Source organism: Haliotis asinina, chromosome 6 (genome assembly GCF_037392515.1).
Source record: "Haliotis asinina isolate JCU_RB_2024 chromosome 6, JCU_Hal_asi_v2, whole genome shotgun sequence".
Lineage (NCBI taxonomy): Eukaryota > Metazoa > Mollusca > Gastropoda > Lepetellida > Haliotidae > Haliotis > Haliotis asinina.
The window spans coordinates 35,269,212-35,285,882 of NC_090285.1; the positions used below are offsets into that span (position 1 = coordinate 35,269,212).

At 38.1% G+C, this 16,671-nt stretch overlaps 1 protein-coding gene across 1 annotated transcript; it reads left to right on the forward strand.

The window, feature by feature from the left end:
- The first annotated feature begins 1,164 nt into the window (after nucleotides 1-1,164).
- LOC137287267 (cytochrome P450 3A21-like) lies at nucleotides 1,165-11,917 on the forward strand. Its single transcript, XM_067819501.1, has 14 exons — nucleotides 1,165-1,240; nucleotides 2,239-2,326; nucleotides 2,826-2,878; nucleotides 3,269-3,365; nucleotides 3,688-3,801; nucleotides 4,316-4,404; nucleotides 5,992-6,143; nucleotides 6,340-6,473; nucleotides 6,844-6,937; nucleotides 7,906-8,063; nucleotides 8,360-8,448; nucleotides 9,030-9,167; nucleotides 9,361-9,511; nucleotides 9,793-11,917. The coding sequence occupies exons 1-14, from the start codon at nucleotides 1,167-1,169 to the stop codon at nucleotides 9,871-9,873; spliced, it is 1,512 nt and encodes a 503-aa protein (XP_067675602.1). The 5' UTR covers nucleotides 1,165-1,166; the 3' UTR covers nucleotides 9,874-11,917.
- The last annotated feature ends 4,754 nt before the right edge of the window (nucleotides 11,918-16,671 follow it).

The following is a 16,671-nucleotide window of genomic DNA, read 5'->3' on the forward strand; positions in this document are numbered from 1 at the left end:
ACAAATACGAATTAGCGAGAAGTTTCTTTGGTCCTTAATGGACTAGTCGAGATTGCAATATTTTACATCATGTCCGAAGTGTCTCATTCTCGCGTTTTCAACTGCTGACAAAAAGTGTTGTGTACAAGATGACACGAAAACGTCAAATCTCGCTTTCTGGTACTTTTGGCTATTTAGCTCGCTTTCGTTGAGATTGCGCGATCGTGAAAACATCCCTTTGACCATCCATAGTATTGAGATCACCTATCACAGCAATGCTCCATACCTTCACATGAGTAAGGGGCGGAAGGATATCCTTCGGATTTAGGCGTTCATTCGTCACGGCGAAAAAACATGTTCGATTCCCTGGGCACAATGTATGAAGGCCATTTCTGGGCTCTCATTTCTGGTATCTGTTGGAATAATGCGAAATACGGTGTACAAATAAACTTACATAGGTAAAAGAAACACTATTGCTCTGCTCACATTTACACGGAAAATTACAAAACAAGAAGACCGATTGTGATGTCACATATATTGTGACGTCATGGCATAGTTATGACATCATTGGTTCGACGTCACAGCATCAAATGTCAGTTCACCTGATGAAGAGGTCTGGAATGACCGCGAAAGGTTGTGTTGCAAAGAATTTAAATGAAGATTTATCAAAAAAAGATCTTGGTCAAGAAAAGTAATGATTTGGGGCATCGAGCATGGTTACTGAGGGACACGCCATAATGTGTTAACTGTAGCCACATCACATTGATACATATGTCAACAAAATAAAATAAAAATAAAATAATTCCAACCAGTAGGAAGAGCTAAACGGCTCAAACGTGCAGTGTCATATCACGAACAAGGACTTGTCTGTCAACTGGAACAGTGTTTACATATGCACTATATGAAATGACTGATACACCTGTACACATCAGCCTTGTAAAAAGATCCTCAACAGGATCGCCCACAACCCAAACCGAGCCCCAAACTACTGTGTAAACAGTACTTACTCTACTTATGGCTAGAGTAGGCAAATGCGATTTTGTTGTAGTGAAGGTCATCCCTTTCTCGTTCACATGCACCCGTCGCCGTCAGGCTGACTCGTCCCATTTCGCCATAACTAGGACACGTGATTATGTTTTTGTCGGTGTTATAAAAGACCTGCTTACTCGTTTAGACGTCATATCGACATGGAGATCTTGGGGCTTGTAAACGTACCGCTGTATCTCCTACTATGCTTGGCGGCCACTGTTCTGATCTACATGTGAGTTGACAACTTTAAACATAGACGAGTGTTTGTATTATGGCAACGGTTTTTATGTTCATTGGGAGAAAGACTAATCACAAAACAATACTATTTCTAGAATGAATACACTTTGTAAAATTGTGCAAAACCCAAGTTTTAACATACTGTTAAACGGTCACCATCCAACGCTGACGGTTAGAACTGGCATGGCCATAGCTCAAAATGTGCAGAGCAAATATAATGCGCATGTACGTGTGTTTGTTCGCGTGCATGCGTGTGTTTGTCTCCCTGTCGTTTGCCCTCTGTGTGTATGTATTTGTGATGCCTGTGTGTGTTCATGTGTATGCTCCTGTGTATGTTTTCTTGCATACAAGTCTATCTGCCTGTCCGTCCGTCTGTCTGTGGGGATGTGAACTCGAACCTTTGGTGTGACGAGCGAACGCTCTAACAACTAGCCTACCCTACCGCCCGACATTGCGTGCGATGATCATCATATAGGGGATACACGGAATGTTCCAAGTGGTATTACCCTTGCAGAGAGGTTACTACCATCACTATCATCATGACTAAGAGCATAGTTTATATTATCACCTTACGATCTACACTACCACTCCATTTCTTACTCCCGTAGTGATTCCTTTCTGACGATTTGTCATGAATTTAAAAAAGATTCATTCATTAATTTACTAAATTAATTAAATATTAATTGCTGTTTGATACATTTCATGTATTTCTTATTTGTTTCAACAAGAAAATCAGGCAACATTACATGCTTTCATGATATGGAATATCATGGAGTAAGTTTCCAATATTTACTGAATCCGTGCTGAAAACGACATAAAACTCTCTTCTTGCCGTCAAGGTGGTGACATACTGGCTAATGCCATACACTGTGCAGTTTCTTCAATTTGAACCTTTCCATGTCAGTACTTCGATCTTAATAAGTAAGTATGCTCTTATCCTCAAAATATTCATTTGCTCCTATCTTCTTCTATTTGTCTGATTGTGATTTACAGATATGGAACATGGAACTACAATTACTTCAAGAAGCAGGGAATTCCGGGACCAGCACCAACGCCTTGTATTGGAAACAACACTGGTCCGGTAGGTTCAAAAATAAATCTAGTCTGATAGATTTGTTATCCATCCAAACAACTAAGTTCTTAAAAATTTAAACACTTAAAAGAAATGAATCGTTGATGCCACAAAATGTGGAATGTCCTTCGACAATCTGATGACTACACAGAGGCGAGTCCTGAAGTCTGCTAAATGACTAACAGGCACTCACTTCGTTGACATATCCAGTGAATGCCAATTGTAATATTACAACAGACTAGCTTGTTTGGGCGCTAAATATTTCAAATTCACAACTGATACATATCAAAGTAACACTTCGAAGAACGTACGTAGCGGAGAACAACAGATTGCCGATATCCGATTCCATTTATCGCCTTTTTAGCATATTTCTACATTCCTTTGAAGATTATCTGTCACATTGTAAAACAATTGATATGGCAGATGGTCCCAGCAGTCAATTTTTCAACATAACATAATTACAGCAAGAGAAATATTGCAGGAAAGTGTATTCACGTCTTTTTTGCAGAGTTTCGGCCATAAACTGTACCCTTGGAGTAAGCTATATGGATCTGTTTTTGGGTATGTACATATGTATTTACACACACACACACACACACACACACACACACACACACACACACACACACACACACACACACACACACACACACACACACACACACACACACACACACACACACATACATACGTACATGTAGTCAGACAAAGCACACTGGTAAGTCGCTGGTAAGCAAGTAACACATACACCTAACTGATATAACGGGGAATATCGAACAGCATAGTATTTAGGATAACTGGAGTTTACTGGTATCTAAAACATTTTTTGTATTACATTATGTTGAAACATAAACATGAGCATGGAAGCACGTCTGTAAGGTAGGCTAAGAGGTAGTAAGTGCCTTGTGTTATCTAAGCATTTTTGACGTTGTCATTTATCACATTCTGCAGAATCTTCCTTGGAAGGAGACCCGCCTATGTTATTTCCGATCTTGAAATTCTGAAAGAGGTTATGGTCAAGAGTTTTGACCGTTTCAGAAACCGCCCGGTAAGCAATGTTTTTTTTTCAAATTAGTGATAAAGAAGGCCCCTTGGGCTGGGAGTAAAGATTATGTATCACACAAATGAAACAAAGTTGAACTTTTTACCACGTTTACTGTGTTCTGTCTGTTTACCATTTCTGTGGTCTGGACGGCGGGGAAGCCTAGCGGTTAAAGCGTTTTGTTGTCACGCCAAAGATCCAGGTTTGATTCCCCTAAATCAACGTACAATGTGTGAAACCGATTTCTGTGTCCTTCTCCGTGATAGTACTGGAATACTGCTAAAAGCGGCGTGAAACTAAAGTCACTCCCTCACATTTCTGATTTCAGGTATTTCAATGGCCCCATCCCTTCAGCTTATCTTTGGTAAACTTAGAAGACTCTGCGTGGAAGAGAGTTAGAACTACCATCAGTCCTACCTTCACTGGTGTCAAACTGAAAGAGGCAAGGGACTCTGTTCGTCTTTATATTAACCATATGGAGAATGTATATGCGTTGAGTAGAATGAATAACATTTACAACTCGATTTTATTCCATTTGTGTTTATGCTGGAAAAAAAAACATAAATTCGCTTCGGTAGGATGAAGATCAGAACATTCCATTGTTGAAAACAAAACCCCTAAAATTTAGAAGTAAAAAAATCCAAACCGTATACAATGACAACTGTGGCCTGTGAACGAATTCAGTTTATGTAGACTGCGTGTGACGTCCTGTACGAAGGCTGATGTATACTATTCCATTACTGCTTGGTCTCGGAGATCGGAGGTTAACAGGATAGTCAACTGCAACATATTACTGACTTCGAACTGACCAGTACTTGTAACCATTCGAATGCGGTAAATGTGTTGTCCACTTGATAACGGTTCGCAGGTTTTTAAAGTTGGATATAAGTAGTGCCACAATGTTTGACTGCAATAAGTATTGTGGAAAATATGTGATTTTTGCCTTCTGTATTTAGATGTGTGGAGCCATCAACGATTGTGCAAGGACTCTCACAACAAACTTCTTAAAAGACATTGGGAAAAGCCGTGGAATTAATGTGATACAGTAAGTGCATTAGTATTGTTTGTAGGTTGAAGGTATATGATGTTTCTTTATATGTTAATGTGGATAGATATTTTACACAATCCCCAAAGATGGTTCCTTGTAGGGAAAAAGGTTCTCTTACTATATCCCCAGTTCGTTAAGAAATATTGTTATGGCTGAAAATCTATGGAACATACATGTCATTGCTCATGCTGGTCACAATCCGAACTTGTAATCCCTGTGTATTTTTAATTAACTATATATTTTGAATGTGTGAGACAGATATCTGTACATACCGAATCTGAGCTAGATAAACCAGTCACACAATATTAGCACAATGACCAATTATCTCAAAGTTGAAGACCAAAGACAGTGGTTGGTAGACACGTCACAGACCTAGTGCGATGTCGTCGTGGGGGCATTCATCAGACAGTTTTATTATGTGTGAACGGTTATGTTGAGGGATACATTAATTAACGGGCTTATCATAAAAAGCTAATGATCACAATCTGACTTGTCCGTTTGTCGCTCTCAGTAATGATCCAACTTTATGACGGTGGTATTTAAATAATTGACTCTGGCCTAGACAATCTGGTAACTGCGAAAACATCAACTTTGCCTTTCAGTATAACATACTTTTAAAAGCAGTAGGGGAACCTGAACTTTGAAGTGCGGTTGGAAAGAAAACCCACTGAGAGCGTTGCAATGACATTCATCGTGTGTATGCAGCATCATCTCATGTTATCACCATACGCAAACACAATGCATGGTAAACACGTGTACAAAGTGGGAGCCTCCTACACGTGCTTATGGTGTCATTAAGAATCTTTACGTTTTTCAGTCATACCAGCAAACCACTGTAGACCATTTTTGTCGATAACTTTCTTGCATATGTGCATAGTCAGGGTATTTATCATATCACACACTACTGACTGAAAAGTGTAAAGATGAAATTTTCATGTCAGGCTCCAATCACCTAACAAGGCGAAAACTGAACGAAAACCTTTGCTTTGAATGAAATCCATGTGGTGATGCATTCTCAAAGCACCCATTATTATTATATCAACATTGATTCAATCCCATATATCTCCCAATTTCGACGATCGCAGATTGAAAATACAGTTCCTGTACTTTTTTGACGGGTATACTAATGACATTTTCCTAAAGGCTCAGTATTTTACAAACGGTCTTCATCACATTTTGTCCATCCACAAATGGTGAGTGTGTGTGTGTAATTTAATGTTGCTTTAAGAGGCACCAGCAGTGTTGCAGTTAACTGCGGCAAGCTTTGTAACATCTCAAGTCCACGTTAATGCTGTTCTGTGGTGTGGAGTATATCAGTCGAAACATCCGTTGAAACAAATCCCTGTGAAAGGAAACTCACATACCCATTGCAAGCATAAATGTATTCACATATCATATTGTCGTCTGTCGCAAATGTTGTGCAACGACTGCCTTGTTCGTGTTCATGTTCAAGTTCATTACGACAGTGAGGTCCTTTGGGATTTATGAAACCTGGATATGTCAATAATTAACGGTTGGAGAATTTTTTATTTTCATTGAAACTTTGCCGCATATACTCTTACTAGTATATTTTGAATGTTTTAGCTACTTTGGAGCTTTCTCTATGGATGTGATTTGCCAAACTGCCTTTGGAATTAAGGTTGATTCACAAACTGATTTGAACCACCCGTTTGTCGCACACGCTAGGAAGTTATTCCGACCAACAAAACTGGCACAGGCATTCTCAGTAGTGTCAGGTAAGTGAAAGGAAAGTGACTTCCTGTAACTTATCGCCAGTCTGTAACTCCTGTAACAGCAGTGCACACATTAAACTGTTTTTCTTCTCTCCTCTGTTTGTATGCACCTTTTCACAAAATCACGACCAGAATGCCATTGGTGACGGTACCTGGGCATTATTTAAAGATTCAAATGGAGATATATTTCTGTTTAAAGCTGCTGTTCCAGCACTTGAACCAATCATAGCTAAGCTCGGCTTCGGACTCTTTCCACGAGACACCGTTGTGTTCTTTGAGTCGATCACCGATGAAATGATGAAACAGCGGCGAAACGATAAAACAAACAAACAGGTAATATTAGACGTATCACCATTATATGAGATGCATCAGTGTGTACATGTCAGACACACTCCTGCCTCCATGACAACATTCTTCATCTAATTATAACTTCTAAATGAACTCTACCATTTGTTACTGCAATAAAACATGCCAAGAATTATAAAGACTTGCTGTTATTTTTATTTTATTCTTTTCGCCAACGGAGACTACAAGGGTCGCATGACCTTTTCCTTATTATTAGGAGATGAGATGTATCATTGTCTCATGGAGAAATGTCAGAAAACTCAGCATCATTTCACCATATATCAATTACATGAAATTCTGCATTTTGTATTTGGACTGTCGGCGGTATCGAAACTTATGTTTTCAATATTTATATCAGGGAACCGACTTCCTGAAAATGATGATGGATGCTTCAATAGAAGAGGGAAAAGATGACAACTCTATTAATAAAACAGGCAAACATTCAGTCAGGCGTAAGTATGCAGTTTATTCCATTTGCAAGGTGTGGGTATCGCCGTCTACAAGTGGAAGCCACCCATAGTGCTTAGGGGAACATTTTGTCCTAGTGGTTGACTCAGCTGATTGTGGTCTCAGGAGGCATTCATGGTATCGCAGCAATCGGTATTCCCGGGTTTGCGATCTAGACTTGGCTCTTAGAGGTGATTTTGATGTAAATCGACAGCCTAACGTCCGTGGTTTGTTTACCGTTTTCAAACCGACGGCATGTATCGAATCTCCGTAAGCATTTTCCAGCAGAATTATTAACATTAAAATCTGGAATCTGTCTGACCATCCATGAAATACCTGCTATAACATTTACGTTTCATATATGACTCTTCCCACTCCATCTGAACTACGTCGTCTGCATATGCTTGCAATTGTTGCCAAAAATATAGTGGAAGTGATGTCATCAGCTATATTTATCTCCTGCGAATTGAATTTTATTGTTTACCGCGATAGGATGGAGTTCTCCCCTTTGGTAAATATTAATTGGCTACGTTCGTCTAATGGCTTTCGCTGAAATACTATCTAAGTTAAAATAATATCTTTTTTTCACAAATCTGTTGATCAAATGCCCTATATTTGGATCTCTAAATAAAATAGGCGTCATAAGTTCAGAATGTATTTCCGATTACGGATATGTCAAGTACCGCGATACAACGAGGTCGCAGGCTACCACAATGCAGTATTGGGACAGGGAACGGAACTCCAGGCCGTCTGCAAGTCATTATTCTGTCGTATAATATGATAGAGCTACGTTCTGGACTCATCCCATAATTACTAGTAAAAGTATGCTGCCATCTACTTTCCATCGAATGAGAGATTTAGGAGAGTCATATAACGTAGATGATGTGGCAGATGTTCATTTGACTTCACGTTTTTCTCTCTATTCACAAAAAAATCAATGTTGAAAAGGAATGACACAAGTTTCAACTTACAGATCTATCGAAGGATGAAGTAGTCGCTCAGTGCATAACGTTCTTTATCGCTGGTTACGAAACTACAGCCTCCACCCTTTCCTTCCTATCTTACAACCTGGCCATGAACCCGGATGCACAGGAGAAGGCCTACAGAGAAATCAAAGAAAAGTTGGGAAATGTCAGTATCCAAAAGAACAATGCTGTCATATTCTAGCTGTTGTTTTTAGTCTCGTTTATGAACTTGTCGAAATGTGGATAATTTATTAATCATCTGTTTCATTGACTGACATTATGAAATATGAAGATACATTATTATTAGAACAAGCCGTGTTTTATTGTACTTCTAAAGTACAGCTTCTGGGTCAGAGAACCCTTTCAGCAAGGTGACACACCAGAATTACAGAAATGAATTATTTGATATTGTTGTCAAGGTAACCCAACAAACATACATTTAAAGACGTTTTTGTTTGTCAGGAGGAACCAAACTATGGCAACATTGGGAAACTGAAGTATCTGGACAACGTGATCTCAGAGACGCTCAGACTCTACCCGCCGGGTTATGTGTAAGTGGAAAAACATGTTTTACAATAGGAGTGTTAAGGCAAGCTAGAGTACTATCCAGCACTGTGCATCATGCTTATAGCATAGAGCAACTTTAGTTTAGAACGACTAGTTTCACGGTGGGATTTCTGATTAGAATGGATCCCAGCAACCTTTGTTGGTCGTAAGAGATGATGATAATGATCGTATTGTCAAGCATGATCTTTGATCACAATACTCAACATTTTGTTTTCTGTTTCAGGATCGATTATTTATATACAGCTGGAATATTGTTCTGTGAACTACATATACTTTATTTAAATGTAAACAAAACAGAGTCAGCATAGGTTAGATTGGGAGTGTTTCGTTACACTGTAATATATCTGAATACCATAATAATTTAAATTGACGTTCAATTCAAATCATTCATTGACATAACATGTATAATGGATACCAACCGTAATGATCAGTATGATGTTGAACAGTACATACTGTCTGATAATGCCAATGAATATATTAGCTAAGAATCTCGTAAAAGAACATGTTCAGCGTCAATGGACATTTTGGACCTTGCTCCAAGCTTATACAAATTTCTACTTTTCAGGAACTCCAGAATTGTTTCTGAGACCACTCAAATCAAAGGCCTGACTTTCAGTAAAGGTCAAACTATCTTCATTCCTGTGATGGCTATACACCGAAATCCTGACATCTACGAGGATCCTGATTCCTTCAAGCCAGAAAGGTATAGGGCTGACGTTGGTAGTTGGTTACTAGAAAACATCCTAACCATATAATATCAGATGGTCAGCCTTTATTCACGTCACTTTCCATTTCCGGGATAAACTTGTTAGCTGAGCATTTGTTATCTGGATGACAGTGTAGCACGTGTACACTTAATTGTTATATTTGAATAACTGTAAGAAAATGTACTTCAGGTTTGAAGATCAAGACAAAACTATTGCCTTCCAAGGTTTTGGATTTGGCCCCAGAATCTGCATTGGAATGCGGCTTGCCCTGGTTGAACTTAAACTAGCCTTGATCAGTGTTCTGAGGGCCGTGAAGTTTGATCGTCTGCCTGATACACCGGTAGGATTTACGTTTTAAAAATATACTTTCATCATCATTTCATTGTCCAAAACGTAGAAAAACACAATAGAAAAATGATTCACAGGTTTTTAATCAATTTCTTTTGTGCTGGCGTAAGGACAGCTTATTTCTAAAGAAACTTCACGAAACGACTTTGGAATGGAAAAAAAGATAGTTTGTTTCTGAAGGTAGTCCATAGATCTTTGCTTTCGTATAGGTCATAAACAAAACCACACACTCTTGTTCATGTTACAACTGCATATGCCTTGGTTTGTTCACAGGAAGTACTGACGTTTACCCAGAATCCAAACGTTCTTCAAACAGACAAGGCAATCATACTGAAAGTGTCTCCCAGATGTTGAAGACGGCACGAAATGCAACGGCAGTCCCCAGGATGTCTCATCCAACTTTAAATCAGTGGGCATCTTGAAAATCTGGAACAATCTTGTTTAAAAAAATGTATCGGAGAAAATAATACAATTTGTTTACATTTTACGACCAGCAACCAATGAATGTACGTGCTGTAGCACATTAGATCGTCGTCACTGAAACTGAATGTTGAACATTTATTATTTTGCAACTAGTCACGCCGAAAACGATTCGATTCCCCAGATGAGTATAATGTGTGACGCTCTGTTATCCGCCGCGATGTTGCTTTAATGTTGCTATTAGGGGCATAAAACTAAGTCACTATTCATACACAGCTATCGGGAAACGGGAATAATCAGTCTGTCGTACAGACCCTGAAGCAAATATATCCAAGAAAGCCCACGCAAGTCTACAAAATTTGGCAAGTCTATATTTCCTTAGTTTCAGGCTGAAAATGAAGATGTCTCTGGGCTCCATTTCATTATATTGCATTTTTCTTAATTATGAACCTTTTCCAGTAAAATGTGTTCATTTCAGAGACTAATTGTTAGTTTAGGGAAACACCAGGGCATTCAATGCCCGCATTCAAGTGGATAAATTTCAGATGGTTTGCTGCTTCCGTGACAAACATTTCATTAGAACTTCTTATAACATTTTATAATAATACACATCCAGCATGGTAAAGCTGACGTTGACATTTTTCAGCAACGGACGTATTCTGTTTACTTCAAACCAATGCAAACACAAGAGGGCTCGTAACACAAAAAGAGAACAAGAAAGTGTGAATATTCATTTGTCTGTCATTCAAAATCACGTACAATACGTTTATAGTAGATGTTTAAAATTTAAATGCTTTGTACTGAATGTATTCGTGTCAATGTATTTAACACATTCTAACTGCATTAGAATATCCATTTGTCTATCACATAAAATCAAGATGTCAAGATAACCAAGGGTCTACCGCCAACATGTAACATGTATTGTTGATTGATAATTGTATCTAAATGTTTGCATTGTATACAAATGCACTGAACATATTCTAAACACTTTTGAAGATCTATGAATAAGATCACTATGAATGGTGTAACATATACTGCATATTTGTAATTTTGTTTGCCCTGTGTATATTCATGCTAACTGCTCATACTCCCTGTTGTACATTTGGTGTAGAAGCTGTACCTACAAGCTAAAATTATAGCAGTGATGTTTGTAATTCAGATGAACACTTATTAATGCAGAATTCTCAAAAGAATTGTTTGTTGCAATACCACCACTACGTTGCTTGCTGGGGAAAAACAAACGTAGAATCGATGGTGCCACTGTGGGAAGTGCCACAATGGGGAGTGTGAATAACGACTGTATTTGAAAGGTATAGCTCAACTCATGAAAACATAAAAAAGTGTTTATAAAATAGTGGTTATTTTAGGAGTTTACTTCAACAGGAGAATGTGAAGTCTGTAAATCATCACGGTTTGCCTGTCGCTTGCTTGACATATATTTTTGTTGCAGTATTTTGCAATTCGGGTGCACACTTATTCATACAGAATTTTCACGGGTCTGTCTAATTTGCTTTCTTTACCAACTTTTAAAAGCTCTATATGCTTGGTGTTCTACCAAGTTAAAGTTAAGTAAAAGCGTTCTGTTCATGATCCAAACAAATGTGTTTTAGTAATACCACTACATTTCTTGCTGGAGAAAAACAATCATACAATCGATGGTGTACAAATGGGGAGTGTAAAGACAGAATGTGTGTTTTTCAGAAAGGTATACCCCAACTGATGGAGGCTTAAAATTGTTTGGTTATCAACAGCGTTTGCTTCAAAGGGAGAGTGTAAACGTCTCAAAATGATCACCATTTGCATAATGCTTGCATGACAGCTGTTTGATCAAGTTTGAGAAGAGGTTAAAATCGGGTGAATACGAGGTTCGTCAATTCACAGACACAGGCTCGAACAGCAGCATGAGTTACAAAGGACTTGCATCCCTCTGTATACTTTGGTGGAACGACAATAAAAACTATGTTTTTCTCTCCAAAAATCAAGCTTTGATTATCTGACTCAGTTCTCTGAGCAGATTAGCATGATATTATCCATCAATGGTCTGATCTTCATTTACAGTCATATCAGGTATTTCATTCAACGTTACGTTCATAATTACAGATGAGTCATCAGTGGGATCTTTACTCTTCATATATGTTGCTTATAGTAAGCTTAGTTGCACGGTGATCGTATTGCTATTTAATCATTATGACTCTGAAGAAAATTTGGCTATAAGTTCACAGATGACAAAGCGTCAGAACGACATGATACAGCGGCAGTAGCACATCACACGGAATGACGGGATACGGAGTGATACACGTGAGCAATAGAACGACAACATATTGTCATGAAACTTTTGACCAACGGCAGAGGATTGTCACGTGGAGACAGTAGATTTATAGAACTGAATTGCAGTTACGTATCACCACAGCAGAAGGAACACTTTGTGCATCGGATGGAAATATCAAATGACAGTAAAGCACACAGATATCCGTAATAAGCAAAACACTGTGGTCATGTCCGAGGCAATTGCAACAGACGATATAATCAGAGAATTATTTATTCCTATAATCAGAGAGAACAACCGTGAAAATTCAAGGAGATGACCCGTTCATCTTCATGTTTACATCGCACATTATCGCGTAAACAAACCATACATGATTTGCTACAGTACTTTTGAATACTTGTTATCTGCATCACAGTATCATACATGTGTTCTCAGAGGTGACTTTCATATTGTTCAACACGTGTGATGAGGAACAATAACAATGACTTCCTTAACAATTCGTCACATTGACATACAACGTCTGGGTTATCAAACAAACGTTTGTATTATCATACATCTGGGCTCCTGTGTAAAATTCGGGTTATCATGCTATATTGGGGTTATGAACGTCTTCTCACTCTTTGGTTACTCACTCACTCATTTCATTTGAACATTTTGCCATTGGCAAGTTCACTATACAGATTATGGCGTTTTCGTTTTGACAGCCAATATTTTTACTGGATAGTAGGAAAACCCAAAATCAAATCCCTTTAAACTCAGTTTTGGTTATAAAAGAATTTTTTTATTTCCAAGATTTTTAGAGAATAGCTTTTGTGACAGATAATTTCTGAAGGAAATTCCCAAAATGACTTTGCAATGGAAAAACAAAGGTTTGTTAATACATCTTCAAATTGTATACAAACCAATACTTACACATTTCGTCACTCTGTATCAGTGGGCAATGGAAACTGAATGTCTGCGTTCTTGTGTTGTAATTATGTTGCACCAAAAGAACAGCACTGCACTTTCCTGATGAATATTTTCTGGGAAAATTAAATGTTGAAAAATATAATTGTGCTATAACTGCGAATTTGACAGCAACAGAGAATTCCGCAGTAATATACAGATGTTTTTGCATCACATCTAGATGTAACCAAGGACAAAATGAAAGGCATTCCATATTCCAGTATCTCCCTATCTACGTGTAAATATCACATTTCTTGCACTCGCAGCATCGGAAAATTCCGGAAATATTTTGCATGGCAGGCTTAGACCTTTTTCTTCACTTCAAGCCAAAACAACCACAAGTGGGTGCACAAAACCAGAAAAGTATACAGGCAATTTTGAATACTTATTTGACCGTAAACTCAAATCATGTATAACCATGATCTCCCACCGACATATAACATATATTGTATATTCATATTAGTATCTAAATGTTTGCACTGTGTGTCATCATGCAAATACATTAAACATATTTGAACTGTTGCCACAATCTTGTGTTAAAACCAGATATTCCCAGTTTTTGCAATTCAGACGAACATATATGCATACATAATCGTCTCAAATGGATCTAATTCACTTTCTTCATGAGCACTTTAATACTTTTAATACTTTTTAAATATTTACAGTCGCTATATATTTTAAGAGAATTTTAAATTTCTTATTTGTCTGTATCCTTTAACGCTGAATAAGCTGAGAAAACAAGGCATTATACCATTTTTCCACTATCAATTATAATTGTATCCAAAATATAATTGTATCTAAATGTTACATAAAACAGATCATAAATAAGAATGTATGTTTTTCAGTCAGGTACTGCTCACCTAATGTGGAAAACCTCTTGGTTATATGAAATTTTGTTTTGAAAAGGAAGGCTGAATCTCTGAAACTTTTTCACCACTTCCACATTGCTTTGTTCATATTGTGTCTTTCTCTAAGCGTGAGAAGAAGTTAAAATCAGAAATACCTTTTTATGAATTCGACTGCAGTCAGGTTTACTACAGAAACTAATGCATTACTGACTTTTCGAAAGTGGTTAACCTAGATATTCTAACGCAGTTCCGACATATTGGCTATTATTGATCTGGCCTTTTAGAGAGCCCTCCACCAGTAATAACCACAAAACGTGTTTTTCTTTGAAAGACGTTTTGTCTCCCCTGGAGGAGAAGAGGTTAAATATTTCAAAATATTTATTATGTCGGTGGATAAACATGTATTGCAGATTCAGCGTGTATAAACAGTTAAACTATTTAACTTACGGGTATCAAGTGGCACTCTCTTTCCTTTTATGGTGCCCTGTTTTTATTATTATGCTTTCCTTTTCGTTTGAAGCCGCAAACATTCAGCTATATGGTGGCGTTCTGTTAAAATAACTGAGCCTGGACCAGATGGTCTAGCGATCAACAGTATGAACATCGACCTACGCAAATGAGATACACAGATGAGATGAGATACCCGATAAATTTAGTCGTCTCGTATGACAAGCATGGGTTGCTGAAGACAGGTCTTCACGGGTTTTCGGTCAAATAATCTTTCAGAAAGAAATATCTCCCAAAACCTTGAATATTCTAAAGGGAGTTACTTGGCACCGTAAGGCACATTAAATTTATGTGCATATATTTCTTGCCCATAGTAAGATGTTAAGCTGCACCATACTTTTATGAATTAGACACCGTGGTTGGGAATCATTTCACTCTTCCTCTTTCTTTCATTCATATTTTCATCCAAAATCTCCGGGCACTTTTCCAGTTAATTAGACAAACGTTTCTGGGGATACCAGAAACTTTTCGTAGCTTGGATCAAAACGTATATTTGCCACAGGAAATTGCATCTAACACAGCCCGACCCGTAGATGCGTCCAGAGTATAGTAGAGACTTGTCGGAACGTATACCAGAGAGATATCGAAGATGGCCTAGAGTAGGCAAATGCACATGCGATTCTTTTGCAGCTACGGTCACCCCTTTCCCCTTTTATGTGTTTTGTATAGATTGAGTACATTATGCCACTAGCGTGCATATGTCTTCAAATTAAAGTGTAAACATCGGAGTCTGTTCAATGCAGCACTCAGCAATTGTCAACCAAATCAGCAAGTTTTTCCAAATTATCTCGTTACCTACGTCGTACGAGTATAGCCTGGTCAAGGCTAATTCTAAAGCGTATCAGCACGTGTCTCATCGTAGTCGATGTGTATTTCCTATCAATACGACATTTTCTCACAGTTCCCAAACAGAAATTCATGGTATATTTATAGATACAGATGGGAATTATTTAAGCATCACCCGTATTTCCTTGGACTGAGTAACTTTACAGACCTGGCGCACAATATTTTCTAAATCCGTCAACGGCATAAAACTCGCTTGTTGCCATCAAGGTGGTGACATACTGGCTAATGCCATATGCTGTGCACTTTCCTCAGTTTGAACGTTTCCAAGTCAATGCCTCGATCTTGATAAGTAAGTATGCTCTGATCCTTAAAATATTCATTTGCTTCTATCTTCTTCTAATTGTCAGACTGTGATTTACAGATATGGAACTTAGAATTACAATTACTTCAAGAAGCAGGGACCAACGTCTTGTATTGGAAACAACACTGGTCCGGTAGGTTCCAAAATCCTTCTTAAGTCCCTGCCAGATTTTAGCAGTCTGATAGATTTGTTACCCAACCAACATCTCAGTTCTTTGCTAGGTAACTAATCTTTAAACGACAAAAAGAAAATGATTCATTGATACCACAAAATGGGGACTGTCCTTCGACAATCTGATCATTACACAGAAGCGAGTCCTGAAGTCTGGTTTATCTAGGGTAATAGTGATCAGATTGCCTTAGGCATGCATTGTGCACTGAAAATGAATGGACTATAAGCATTGTTAAAACCGAATCTGAACTAGGCAAATTACTATTTCGAGTCACTATCCTCATCATTATGGTACGTTGACAAAGAGTAACGAGTTGTTAAACAAGCAGTATTATACTACTCAAATTTGAAACTGTATCTCACAGATATTTTGGGGCTTTCTCTATGGATGTGATTTGAAAGACTGCCTTTGGGATTAAGGTTGATTCACAAATTGACTTAAACCACCCGTTTGTCGTTCATGCTAAAAGGTTATTCAACCCACCAAAACTGGGACTGGCATTGTCAGTATTCTCAGGTAAGTGGTACAGGAACTGATTTTAAACTACAGGTTAAGGTAACTACCCTTCTCGCACGATCCAACATGTCTTTGCGAGGATTATGCTTCACATTAAGTAAAGTGAGTGAGTAAAGAGGGCTTTTTTCTGTTGTGATAAAAAAGCTGAAATGAATTTTCTCTCTGTTTGAAGCTGCTGTTCCAGCACTTGAGCCATCAGCAAGCTCGGCTTGGGAGTCTTCCGAAAATCAGACATCGCCTTTTTTGAGAACATCACCAATGAAATAATGCAACAGCGGAGGATTAATAAAACACGCCACCAAGAGGTTTGATGAAATCAATCACTATCGTA

What these genes read in the sequence shown, in the direction of transcription:
- LOC137287267 (XM_067819501.1), top strand. Translation starts at nt 1,167, where the DNA reads ATGGAGATCTTGGGGCTTGTAAACGTACCGCTGTATCTCCTACTATGC. An exon ending in GCCACTGTTCTGATCTACAT is followed by an intron (nt 1,241 to 2,238) that starts GTGAGTTGACAA and finishes TGTGATTTACAG; the next exon opens with ATATGGAACATGGAACTACA. An exon ending in TTGGAAACAACACTGGTCCG is followed by an intron (nt 2,327 to 2,825) that starts GTAGGTTCAAAA and finishes TCTTTTTTGCAG; the next exon opens with AGTTTCGGCCATAAACTGTA.